The sequence below is a fragment of the Scyliorhinus canicula genome, chromosome 8 (genome assembly GCF_902713615.1).
Source record: "Scyliorhinus canicula chromosome 8, sScyCan1.1, whole genome shotgun sequence".
In the NCBI taxonomy this organism is placed as follows: domain Eukaryota; kingdom Metazoa; phylum Chordata; class Chondrichthyes; order Carcharhiniformes; family Scyliorhinidae; genus Scyliorhinus; species Scyliorhinus canicula.
In genome coordinates, this window is record NC_052153.1 from 8,062,288 (window position 1) to 8,075,160 (window position 12,873).

Here is a 12,873-nt window from a genome sequence, read left to right on the forward strand (position 1 = left end):
GAATCCTAGGATAAATCCTTGTCATAAAAACAATAAACAATCCCAAAAAAGTTTTCTGTGAGTTTAAAACACCTATAATTTGTGAGATTATCACTGAACAGCAGGAATCCACTGTCATCAGTATCATGGGAATGCATTCCTTCAATCTCCAAAGCTAATTCTGTGGAAGCGATTCAGTCAGCAATATATTGCAGGATGAGAATCCTTAATCCGTACATCCGAAAACCAAGCACTTTGAAAAACCCAATATTTTTTGAACAGCTATGCAGTAATTTGTATGTTAATAAAGCAATGTAATATATATTAAGTGTTAACGGTAAGAAGTGGGGTATGAGAGTTGGCAAATGGAGAAATGACCCAGCATTTATAGACTCTAGCTAGCCTAAGTTTAGGCATGCTAATGTAAGTACCTAGGCTTACCGTCTGTACAGGTAGATCCAAAAGCCAATAATATTTGAAAAGCGAAACACAATTGGCCCCAACAGTTTTGGATAAAGGATACTCGAGCTGTATATTTATATACTGCAGACCCTCCCTGTTAAGAGATAGCGCTTATTTTCCTTGGGATGACATTTTTAATGGGAGAATGGCTGTGAAGTGTTCGAATTTAATCACCCTGGGTGGCACATTCTCAACTTGTCCGTGATCGCAATGGATGTTTGAAAGGCCTTTGGATATAGTTATTCAGAACCCTTCTAAAGTGAAAATGAAATTAAATTAAAATTGCTTATTGTCACAAGTAGGCTTCAAATGAAGTTACTGTGAAAAGCCCCGAGTCGCCACATTCCGGCGCCTATTCAGGGAGGCTGTTACGGGAATCGAACCGTGCTGCTGGCCTGCCTTGGTCTGCTTTCAAAGCCAGCAATTTAGCTCTGTGCTAAACAGCCCCTAAACAGAGTAGAGCTCTGATTATCGGCATTGCTTTGAATTCTCTTTTTCTCTTTAAAAGGATAAAATAATTGGGTCCTACTCTCATTTTGTTGCTGAATTTTAATTATGACCATAGCAGATTTTGACTTTTTTTTTTTAGTTGGTATATTAAAATCTTTATTATCTGGCATGCCCAGAGAATGGGTGGCGCTGGTTAATCACAAATGCCGATTACATTACTCTGGGCACGAGACAAGGTGCGGTATATCTTTGTTCAGGCACAGTAACCAAAACTGACCCAATAATTTAGTCATTTCAATGTAAAACCTAAGAACATCTTCTGCAGATTTATTGTTAATTTTTAAAAGAATGGGTTATCCGAATACTGAAAGTGACCGGCTTTTGAAAAAAAAACAAATCAAGCTGTCGGAAGTTGCGGCCAGTAGAGAATTCCAGTTGGTAGAGTGCCAGATACACGAGCTTTGCTGTATTCATTGAAACAGAGAAAAGAAGATCAGGAGGAGGCCGTTTCACCGTTCAATATGACCGTAGCTGCTCCCGAGGTTTCTGTTCCTGTTCCAGTGCCTCCCCATCCTTATCCCGAAGGCCTTTTTCAGGCGGGTTAACGAGCATTACGGGGTTTGTGTGGGCGCACGGTACCCCGAGAGTGAGAAGGGTGTTTTTGGAGCGGGGCAGGGATGGGGGGGGGGGCTGGCGCTGCCCAACATCTGTGGGTACTACTGGGCTGCCAATGCAGCGATGGTGCGTAAATGGGTGATGGAGGGGGAGGGGGCAGCATGGAAGAGGATGGAGATGGCGTCCTGTGTGGGCATGAGCCTAGAGGCGCTGGTAACGGCACCGCTGCCGCTCCCTCCAACGAGGTATACCACCAGTCCGGTGGTGGAGTCTACCCTCAAAATTTGGGGGCAATGGAGACGGCACAGGGGGGAGGTGGGGGCCTCGATGGGGGCCCCGATACGGGGCAACCACCGGTTTGTCCCGGGGAGAATTGATGGCGGGTTCCTGAGTTGGAACAGGGCAGGTATCAGGAAGTTGAGGGACCTGTTTGTAGACGGGAAGTTTGCGAGCCTGGGTGCGCTGGAGGGGAAGTTCGGGCTCCCCCCGGGGAGCGCTTTTAGGTACATGCAAGTAAGGATGTTTGTCAGGCGACAGGTGGCAGAGTTTGCTGTGCTGCCGCCACATGGGATCCAGGACAGGGTGCTCTCGGGGGGGGGGGGGGGGGGGGGGGTTAGTGAGGGGAGGATCTTGGCAGCGTACCAGGTGCTGCAGGAGATGGATGAGGCCTCGGTCGAGGAGCTGAAGGGTAAATGGGAGGAGGAGCTGGGTGAGGAGATAGAGGAGGGGACGTGGGCGGACGCCCTGGGGAGGGTGAACTCTTCTTGTGTGAGGCTTGGCCTCATACAGTTTAAGGTGCTGCATAGGGCTCACATGACTGGGACAAGGATGAGTCGGTTCTTCGGAAGTGAGGACAGGTGTATCAGGTGCTCAGGGAGCCCAGCAAATCATGCCCATATGTTCTGGGCATGCCCAGCGCTGGTGGAATTTTGGAAGGGCGTAGCAAGGACGGTGTCGAGGGTGGTAGGATCCAGGGTCAATCTGGGCTGGGGGCTCGCAATTCTTGGGGTTGTAGTGGAGCCGGGAGTGCAGGAGGCGAAAGAGGCCGGTGTTCTGGCCTTTGCGTCCCTAGTAGCCCGGCGGAGGATTCTTCTTCAGTGGAAGGATGTGAGGCCCCCAAGCGTGGAGGCCTGGATCAATGATATGGCGGGATTTCTTAAATTAGAGGTGAAATTTGCCCTAAGGGGGTCAGTGCCGGGGTTTTTCAGGAGGTGGCAGCCATTTCTGGATTTCCTGGCAGAACGGTAGGAAGAGGCCGGCAGCAGCAGCCCCCCCGGGGGGGGGGGGGGGGGGGGGGGGTTGTTTTGTTGTTTTGGACCGAAGGGACGGGCATAGTTGTTCTATGCTAATGGCGGGCGTTGATTTACTTCCTTCTCTATGTATACACCGGGAAGGGGGGGGGGGGGGGCGTGTTTTGTGCGAATGGCGGGTGTTAATTTACCTCTTCCTTTGTGTATGCGCGTGGGGGGGAGTACTTTTTTTCTTTTTTCTGTTCTTTGTAAAAATTTATTTTACTTTTTGTTGTTGATATTTTATGAAAATTTGAATAAAAATTATTTTTTTTAAAAAACAATATGACCATAGCTGATCATCCGACTCCGTAATCTGTTCCCTCTTTACCCTCCATATCCTTGGATCCCCTTCGCCCCAAGTGCTTTATTTTAACTGCCACGTGAAAATATATAATGTTTCAACCTCTACTGCTTTCCGTGGTAGCAAATTCCACAGGCCAACTCTGGGTGAAGAACGTTCTCCTCATCTCTGTCCTAAATGGTCTATCTGTATAATCAGACTGTGACCCCTGGTTCTGGACACCCCCACCATCGGGAACATCCTTCCTGCATCTACCCTGTCTCGTGTTAGCATTTTATAGGTTCCCATGAGATCGCCACATCATTCTTCTAAACTCCAGCCAATATAATCCTAACCGACTTAATCTCTTCTCATACATCAGTCCCGCCATCTCAGGGATCAGCCTGGTAAACCTTCGCTGCATTCTCTCCATAGCTAGAACAATCTCCTCGGATAAGAAGACCAAAACTGCACACAATACTCCAGGTGTGGTCTCACCAAGGCCCTGTAAAACTGCAGCAAGACATTCCTACTCCTGTACTCTGATCATCTCTCTATGAAGGACAATATACCATTTGCCTTTACCGCCTGCTGCACCTGCATGCTTACCTTCAGCAACTGGTGTACAAGGATACCCAGGACTCCTTGCACATTCCCCTATCAATTTATAGCCATTCAGATAATCTACCTTCCTGTTTTTGCTACCGGCTAACCTCATGTTTATCCAGGTTGTACTGCATCTGCTATGCCTTTTTCCACTCACTCAGCTTGTCCAAATCATACTGAAACATCTCTGCATGCTCCTCACAGCTCACCCTCCCAACCAACTTTGCAAAATCTGTAAATTTGGATATTACAGTTAGTCTCTCACCTAAATATTTTGTATATTCTGAATAGCTGAGGTCCCAGCACTGATCCCGGAGGTACCCCACTAGTCACTGCCTGCCATTCGGAAAAAGATCAGTTTGTTCCTACTCTTTGTTTCATTTTTTATTTTATTTTTAAAAATAAATTTTAGAGTACCCAATTATTTTTTCCAATTAAGGGGCAAATTAGCATGGCCAATCCACCTACTGGGCACATCTTTTGGGTTGTGGGGGTGAAACCCACGCAGACACAGGGAGAATGTGCAAACTCCACACGGACAGTGACCCAGGGCCGGGATTCGAACCCGGGTCTTCAGTGCCGTAGGCAGCAATGCTAACCACTGTGCCACCGTGCTGCCCAGATACTACTCTTTGTTTCATGTCTGCCAGCCTGTTTTCTATCCATCTCAATACATTACCCCCAATCCCATGCGCTTTAAAATTACATGCTAATCTCTTAGGTGGGACTTTGTTGAAAGCCTTCTGAAAGTCCCAATAAACGACATCCACTGGCTCCCCCTCATCAACTCTACTAGTTACTTCCTCAAAAAATTCCAATAGATTTGTCGAGCATGATTTCCCTTTCGTAAATGCATGCCGAGCCTGTCCAATCCTGTCACACTTTTCCAAATGCTCTGCTACAAAATCTTTTATAATGGACTCTAGCGTTTTCCCCACTAGCTACGTCAAGCTGACTGGTCTATAGTTCTCTGTTTTCTCTCTATCGCCTTTCGTAAATCGTGGAGTTACATTAGCTACTCTCCAATCTGTAGGAACTGTTCCAGAGTCTACAGAATCGTGGAAGGTGACCACCAATGCATCCACTATTTCTTGGACCCCTTCCATAAATACTCTGGGATGTAGATTATCGGGCCCTGGGGATTTATCAGCCTTCAATTCCATCAATTTCCCCAACACCATTTCCTTGTTTCTTTCAGTTCCTCCTTCTCACTAAACACTGTGTTCCCCAACATTTCTGGTATATTATTTGTGTCCTCTTTTGTGAAGACAGAACCAAAGTGTATATTTAGTTGGTGAGCTATTTCTTTGTTCCCATTATAAATTCTCGTTTTTCTGACTGTAAGGGACCTACATTTGTCTTCAATCTTTTTCTCTTCACATACCTGTAGAAACTCTTTTTCAGTCAGTTTTACTCTTGTACTCTATATTTCCCTTCTTTATCAATCCCTTGATCCTCCTTTGCTGAATTTTAAACTTCTCCCAATCCTCGGGTCTGTTGCTTTTTCTGGCCAACTTATCTGCTTCTTCCTTGCATCTAATACTGCCTCTAATTTCCCCTCTGAGCCATGGTTTGGCCACCGTTCCCATTTTTACTTCTGCGCCAGACCGGAATAAACAGTTCTTGCAGTTCGCCCATGCGGTTCTTTGAATGTTTACCATTGTCTATCTACCGTAATCCCTTCTTAAAAAATAAATTTATAATTTTTTTCCAATTAAGGGGCAATTTAGCGTGGCCAATCCACATAGCCTGCACATAGAATTTACAGTGCAGAAGGAGGCCATTCGGCCCATCGAGTCTGCACCGGCTCTTGGAAAGAGCACCCTACCCAAGCCCACACCTCCACCCTATCCCCATAACCCAGTAACCCCTCCCAACACTCAGGGCAATTTTGGACACTTAAGGACAATTTAGCATGGCCAATCCACCTAACCCGCACATCTTTGGACTGTGGGTGGAAACCGGAGCACCCGGAGGAAACCCACGCGCACACGGGGAGAACGTGCAAACTCCGCACAGACAGTGACCCAAGCCGGGAATCGAACCTCGGACCCTGGAACTGTGAAGCAATTGTGCTAACCACAATGCTACCGTGCTGCCCTATCTTTGGGTTGTGGGGGTGAAACCCACGCAGACACGGGGAGAGTGTGCAAACTCCACACGGACAGTGACCCAGAGACAGGATCGAACCTGGGGCCTCAGCGCCGTGAGACAGCAGTACCGTAATCCCTTTACGTAATGTTTGCTCCTTAGTGTTTCTCAACTCTATCCATACAGATTCCACATTGTCGCAGTTTAATAACCGTTTACACTAATGCGTTAACTTCCTCTAACCGGCAGTGCCTTTTCCTTTTCGTCTATCCCTCCTAAATACTGAATACCCTCAATGTTCGATTCCCATCCCTGGTCACCCTGTGGATATGTGTCTGTAGCTGTCTATATCATACTCGTTTACATCTATTTGCGCGATTAATTCATCCACGTTATTGCGAATACTCCGTGTGTGAAGGGGGGGGGAGGGGGCGGAAATAGTTACATTTATATAGTTACATCATGACATCAGGATGTCCCATGGCAAATAACAGCCAATGAAATCCTTTTATAATGTCTAATTATTGTTGAAATGTAGGCATGGCAGCCAATGTGCACACAGCATGCAATGTGATAATCCGCCACAACGTTTGTTTTTTTTTAGTGATGTTATTTGAGGGATAAATATTGGTCAGAATACTGAGGAGGCCTCCATTGCTCTTCTTTGAAATACCATGGAAATGTTTACATCTACCTGAGAGCGCAGGCAGGGCCTCGGTGTCATGTTTCACCCAATAAATGGCACCTCCGACAGTACAGTACGCCCTCAGTAACGCACTGGGAATGTCAGCTTGGACTCTGTGTTCAGGTCTCTGCAGTGGGAGCATCTCCTGATTCAAGAGATGGGAGTTCTACCCACTGAACTACAGATGACACCCTGCCGTTTATTATCCTCCCTTTTTAATATTAGTTTTAGTAATATCAGCATTTTTGATGCGTAAACTGATTTACTCCTTTATGCTTTCTGTTTTCTTGCTGTCTCGTAAATGATAGGTTCTTGAAAATAAATTAACCGTGGTTCTCTCCGTCTCCAGGTGAAGTGCACAGATTGCTGAAAGTTCTGGTCCTTTTTGGATACGACGTTCTGGCTTCGGAGCTGCAGCGGTCTCTGGAGGATGCCCTGCGAGTGGTGGAGAAATCCATCCCTGATATCTGGCAGCCTGATCGGAAGAAGGCAGCTGCCTGCCCAGTAAGTGAAGGAACAATGCTATTAGCCAGTACACAGCCAATGTTTCCTTTTTTCCCCCAGTGCGACTAGGCATGTCTTGACTTCAGATGCCATTTGCCATTTGGCTTATAATCCAATCTCCCCATCACAAAAATCACAGAACCTCTTTGAAGCAGGGAGTGGGAAAGAAAGATGCAGATTTCCACTAACCTCTGTGTGAGAAGTGCTTCCATACATGAGCCTCAATGGCCTGGTCCCAATATTGATGTCATGTCCCCTCGTTCTGGACTCCCCCAACCAGAGGAAATAGTTCCTCTCTATCTGCCCTATCAAATCCTTCAATTATCTCAAACAACACACAGTTCTATCAACTCTCAAACCCCTATACTTTTTTTTTTATAAATTTAGATTACCCAATTATTTTTTCCAATTAAGGGGCAATTTAGCGTGGCCAATCCACCTACTCTGCACATCTTTGGGTTGTGGGGGTGAAACCCACGCAGACACGGGGAGAATGTGCAAACTCCACACGGACAGTGACCCAGAGCCAGGATCGAACCTGGGACCTCAGCGCCGTGAGGCGGTTGTGCTAACCACTAGGCCACCGTGCTGCCCTTCAAACCCCTATACTTGAGGGAACATTGTAGAGGAAGCTACAGTTTTTGATTTTTGCATTTGTAATCGTTAAAACCCCAATCTCACATTTTAATTAAAAATCCTACCAAAACCATAAAACACATTTTCACCTGGCTCATCAGAAGTGAACATTTTTGTGGGCGAGGGATTATTTTCACACACAGAGGAAGAGAAGTTAAACGCAGGTAGTAATAATGTGCGAAGACTTAGAAATCCCTGGTATGGCAAACATTCGATCTTGATTGTTCAGACGTGGGAAGCTTGAAAGTTGGTGTTGGAGAACTCTTCCCACAGGCCGGGAAAAGGCCGAAAATTTGGGGGGAGTTACCCTGAGCCACTTGCACAAATTCCACAGGTCATTGCACGAGTGACGGAGACGAGGATAGAGATCAGCCATGGTTTAATTATAAGGTGGGATAGGCTTGATCGAGGGGCTGCATGGCCTCCTATTGGCATGAAATGCATCAACTCTTATCTAAATGAAGGTTAAATAATACACACAAGTGTCATAATATACAAAGGAAACAAAAATATCCACTGACGCGAGCCAGGCTGGCATTGGGGCGGTGCTCCTCCAGCGGGACGACTCCTCCTCCTGGGCCCCAGTTGCATATGCCTCTAGAGCCATGACGCCCACTGAGCAACGATACGCTCAGATTGAAAAAGAATGCCTGGGCCGCCTCACAGGGATTGACAAGTTCCCAGATTACGTGTATGGCCTCCCCAAATTCACGGTCGAGATGGACCACAGGCCATTGGTTCACATCATCCAAAAGACCTCAATGACATGACGCCACGGCTACAACGTATCCTCCTCAAACTCCGCCGCTACGATTTCGACCTGGTGTACACACCGGCAAAGAGCTCATTGTGGCCGATGCACTCTCCAAATCTATCACCACACCGTGTGAGCAGACTGACTTTGTCTGTCGAACGGAAGCGCAGGTGCAATTCTGTGTCTCCAACTTTCCGGCCACTGATGAGAGGGTCGTGCAAATTCATCAGGAGACGGCCAGGGATCCTCTACTCCAGCGGATCATGCAACACCTCACGGATGGTTGGCAAAAGGGGCAGTGCCCCCAGTTTTATAATGTCAAGGATGATCTAACGGTGGTAGACAGCATCCTAATGAAGCTTGACAGAATTGTGATCCCACAGAGCATGCAAGAGTTGGTCCTCGGCCAAATCCACGAGGGTCACCTGGGGGTCGAAAAGTGTCGCCGTCGAGCCTGAGAGGCAGTATATTGGCCAGGCATCAGCCAAGATATCGCCAACACGGTTCTCAATTGCCCAACGTGTCAAAGGTTCCAGCCGGCTCAGTCTAAAGAGACTCTACAGCCGCATGAAATGATGACCTCTCCATGGTCCAAAGTTGGTGTTGACCTGTTCCATGCCAAGGGCCGAGACTATGTCCCCCTAGTGGACTTTTCCAACTACCCCGAGGTGGTCAAACTGACTGACTTCACCTCCGCAGCGGTAATCATGGCATGCAAGGAAACTTTTGCCCGGGATGGGATCCCACTCACGGTGATGAGTGACAACGGCCCCTGCTTCTTCAGCCAGGAGTGGACAGATTTTGCCCAGCTGTACAACTTTCGGCACGTCACATCCAGCCCCCACTACCCCCAGTCGAATGGGAAGGCTGAAAAAGGGGTCCACATCGGTAAAAGACTGTTGTACAAAGCTGCTGACTCGGGTTCTGATTTCAACCTGGCGCTGTTAGCCTACAGGGCGACTCCTTTGTCCACTGGGCTGTCCCCAGTGCAGCTCCTATTGAACCGCACACTGCGAGCGACAGCGCCGGCTATCCACATTCCGGACCTTGACAACTTCCCGGTCCTACAGAGGATGCAACAGTCTCGGGCCCAATGCAAGCCAGCGTACGACACCCATGCCACAGATCTCCCTGACCTGGTCCCTGCTGACCGAGTCCGTGTTCAGCTACCTGACAGTGGCTGGTCCGCCACAGCTGTGGTGGTCAAGCAAGTGGCCCCGAGATCGTTCCTCATTCACATGTCTGATGGCTCCTTTCTTCGGCGTAATAGGCGGGCACTGCGTAGACTTCCACGCCCGCCACCTAACCGTGATGTCCCGCCTCGCACACTGGTTCCTCAGGACACGCCCTTCCAGGAGGCCACCGATCTGCCAGTTATTCTACCGACCTCTACATTGGAGGCAGTTCCGCCCATTCCAGTGCAGGCGGCCCCTGACCCACTCTTGAGGCGGTCAACCAGAATTCGTCGCCCGCCACAGAGACTCAATTTATAGATTGCATGTTGCATTACTTTGTTATCTCATCGTTTACACATCTGTACATATTGTTTTTTTCTCATGTGTTATCTGCCCTCTATCTGCAATAGATACCTTCCCATGTAAATAAGTTAGCATATTCTGTATATAGTCAGGCTCCCGTACACATACTCACTATTTATTGACCTGAACACATTTTTTTTAAAGTGGGGGGGGGGAAGAGATGTCATAATATACATCCAGGTATATGATGGTGTGCAGACAGGCGGTGATTGACACGCAGGATGACCAGTAAACACACAGAACACAGCAGCCAATCACCAGATAGGACACGGCCACTATAAAGCCAGAGGGCACTAGTTTTCCTGCTATCTCGGGATCCAGCCTCTGAGACGGTCAGAGTTCGTGAGCAGCAACTAGAACAAACACCATGCGGTAGTCAGATAGTCTGGGCAGGTTAGCCTCAGGTCTCCAGTCAAGTCAGCATAATGTCAACCCACAGTTAAAGCATGTATTATAGTTAAGTGTTCAATAAAATCGAGTGCATTTCTTCAAGTGTTGGAAGCCTGTCTCTCTCTCTACTGCAGTAAACGCAGTCCTCGTAGACCCAGCATACTCAACACACCAACAAGGAAATGTTCTATCCTTCTGTTGTATTAAGTATACTGTTTGGTATTTTCACTATATTTAAATTGTGTGTATTGTGGGGGGGAGGGGGGTGGTATTGGTGAAATAGAGATAGCCATTTCAAAACATTTTTCTTTTGTTTGTTGTAGGTACTTGGTCCTGATTCGACTGCAAATAGCATCACTGCGTCCTTCGGGCACCCGAGGAATGGGGCGGTACCTCATCAAGGTCTGTGTGAGGCATATCATTCAGTGGCACTTATAGCAAAACGTTGGATTAAAGCTCCATACAAAGCTGTACGCATACATGTACCGCTTTGAGAAGGCAAGACTTTATTTAGAAACAGGCCTTCCCTTGCAGCACAATTATTTTACTCTGAAAGGCAATTTTAAAAATGACGTGGGATTTAGAATCTTTCAGTCTCCAGAATCTCCCAAAAAGTTTTACATCTAATGGATACGATTAAGTGCAATCGCTGTTGCAATGTAGGAAACGCAGCAAGCTCCCACAGACAATGTGATAGAAACAGAAGAGCAGCATCTATTTTCGGTGTTGGTTGAGAAATGAACATTGGCCAGGACACTTTAATAAAAGCAAAATACTGCAGATGCTGGAAATCTGAAATAAAAGCAGAACGTTCTGGAAATACTCAACAGGTCTGGCAGCAACGGTGGAGAGAGAAAAAGAGAGGTAGCATTTTGAGTTGAATATAATTCCTCTTCAGAACTGAACATCAGTTCTGAAGCAGTCATATTTGACGCGAAATGTAACTGGTTCTCCACTAATGCTGCCAGACCTGCTGTATTTCCAGCACTTTATTTTAATTACAGCAGAGGGGAGTCCTGATCTTCTTCAAAATAGTGCAGCGGAATCTCTCATCGTCATCTGAGAGGGCAAATGCGGCCTTGGTTTAGTGTCTCATCCATAAAGTTAGCACATAGCACCCGGGAGTGTCTCCCTAGATTATGCACTTGAGTAGAAAACAGTAATATTTGGAATTTAAGAGATCTAGCTATCTGTATAAAACATTACAACTAGAAATTATTGGATTAGATTGGATTTGTTTATTGTCATGTGTACCGAGGTACAGTGAAAAGTATTTTTCTGCATGCCGCTCCAACAGATCATAGTACATTAAAAGAAAATAGTAATAGGGCAACACAAGGTACACAATATAAATACAAAGACACTGGCGTCGGATGAAGCATACAGGAGTGTAGTATTAAGCAGATCAGTCCATAAGAGGTTTGTTTAGGAGTCTGGTAACAGTGGGGAAGAAGCTATTTTTGAGTCTGTTCGTGCGTGTTCTCAGACTTTTGTATCTCCTGCCCGATGGAAGAAATTGGAAGAGAGAGTAAGCCGGGTGGGAGGGGTCTTTGATTATGCTGCCCGCTTCCCCCAGGCAGCGGGAGGTGTAGATAGAGTCAATGGATGGGAGGCGGGTTTGTGTGATGGACTGGGCTGTGTTCACGACTCTCTGAAGTTTCTTGCGGTCTTGAAGAGAGTGAATTGTTACAAGTGTCAGTCTGAACGTCAGAGCATTTCGGAAGAATTGTGATTTTATTTGAAAATCCAATTTATTCTGTATTTCTTGAAGGGGTGGTTAATATTTTACATAAGCTGTGAGTGCTGACATTGGTGAAGTAGCTGGTGAGAGGAGTGAATGAAACCTGCCCAAGTGAATGTGCAGTGTTGAAATGATACAATCTCTGAACTTACTGTTCTTGGCAATATCTTTATTCCTCTGAGGTTTAGTTCCTCTGATCAGCTTCTCCGAGGTGTCGCCCATTATTCATCATGATAATGAACAGATTGGAGCAAATCAATAAAAATAAGGTCACACTTGCTTATTCCAGCTGGGTGAAATACATTTTTAAAAAGACTAAAAATCGAGTTGGGTTTTTAAACAAGGGTAACCTGGTAAGAAAGGTTCTGTTGGTGACACGCTATCACCTCTCATTATACTGATCCATTATTAATGTCTGATTTTTTTCTTTCCCCCCCCCCCCAGATGAAATTTTTGACCCTCCTAAACTCAATAAGAATGTACAGTGGAAGCTAAATATTCTATGAAGGGACGCCATTGCGCTGCGATGCAATCTCTGGATCGCCCATCACAGCACCACACGCACATCTGTCAGTGTTGAGCATTCCAAAGACGAGGAAGGCTTGTGAAAAGGGATAGCCACGGTGAATGGCCATCAGGATGCCATCAGCTTCAGAATTATGACTGAGCACACGACTGTGGGTCATTGCGACAATCAGAACTGACAAACCTGTATTCGGAACTGACGCACCTGTAACCAGAGGGCAAGAGATGCTTCTGCCAGTGTTGTATAGTTTGGTTACAACGGTGATGGCAGTATGAAATGATTTTGAACAATTTAATTGCCACATAAAAAAACTATTGAAAATCT

General features: G+C 46.5%; 1 protein-coding gene across 2 annotated transcripts in view; it reads left to right on the forward strand.

The window, feature by feature from the left end:
- Positions 1–12,873, forward strand: part of elp1 (elongator acetyltransferase complex subunit 1) — an 87,708-nt gene extending 74,835 nt beyond the window's left edge. For both annotated transcript variants that reach the window (XM_038804111.1, XM_038804112.1), the window contains exons 35-37: positions 6,810–6,964; positions 10,606–10,684; positions 12,468–12,873. In XM_038804111.1, the coding sequence (XP_038660039.1) occupies positions 6,810–6,964; positions 10,606–10,684; positions 12,468–12,529 (296 nt within the window). In that variant the 3' untranslated portion in view covers positions 12,530–12,873. The remainder of the gene's footprint in view (positions 1–6,809; positions 6,965–10,605; positions 10,685–12,467) is intronic.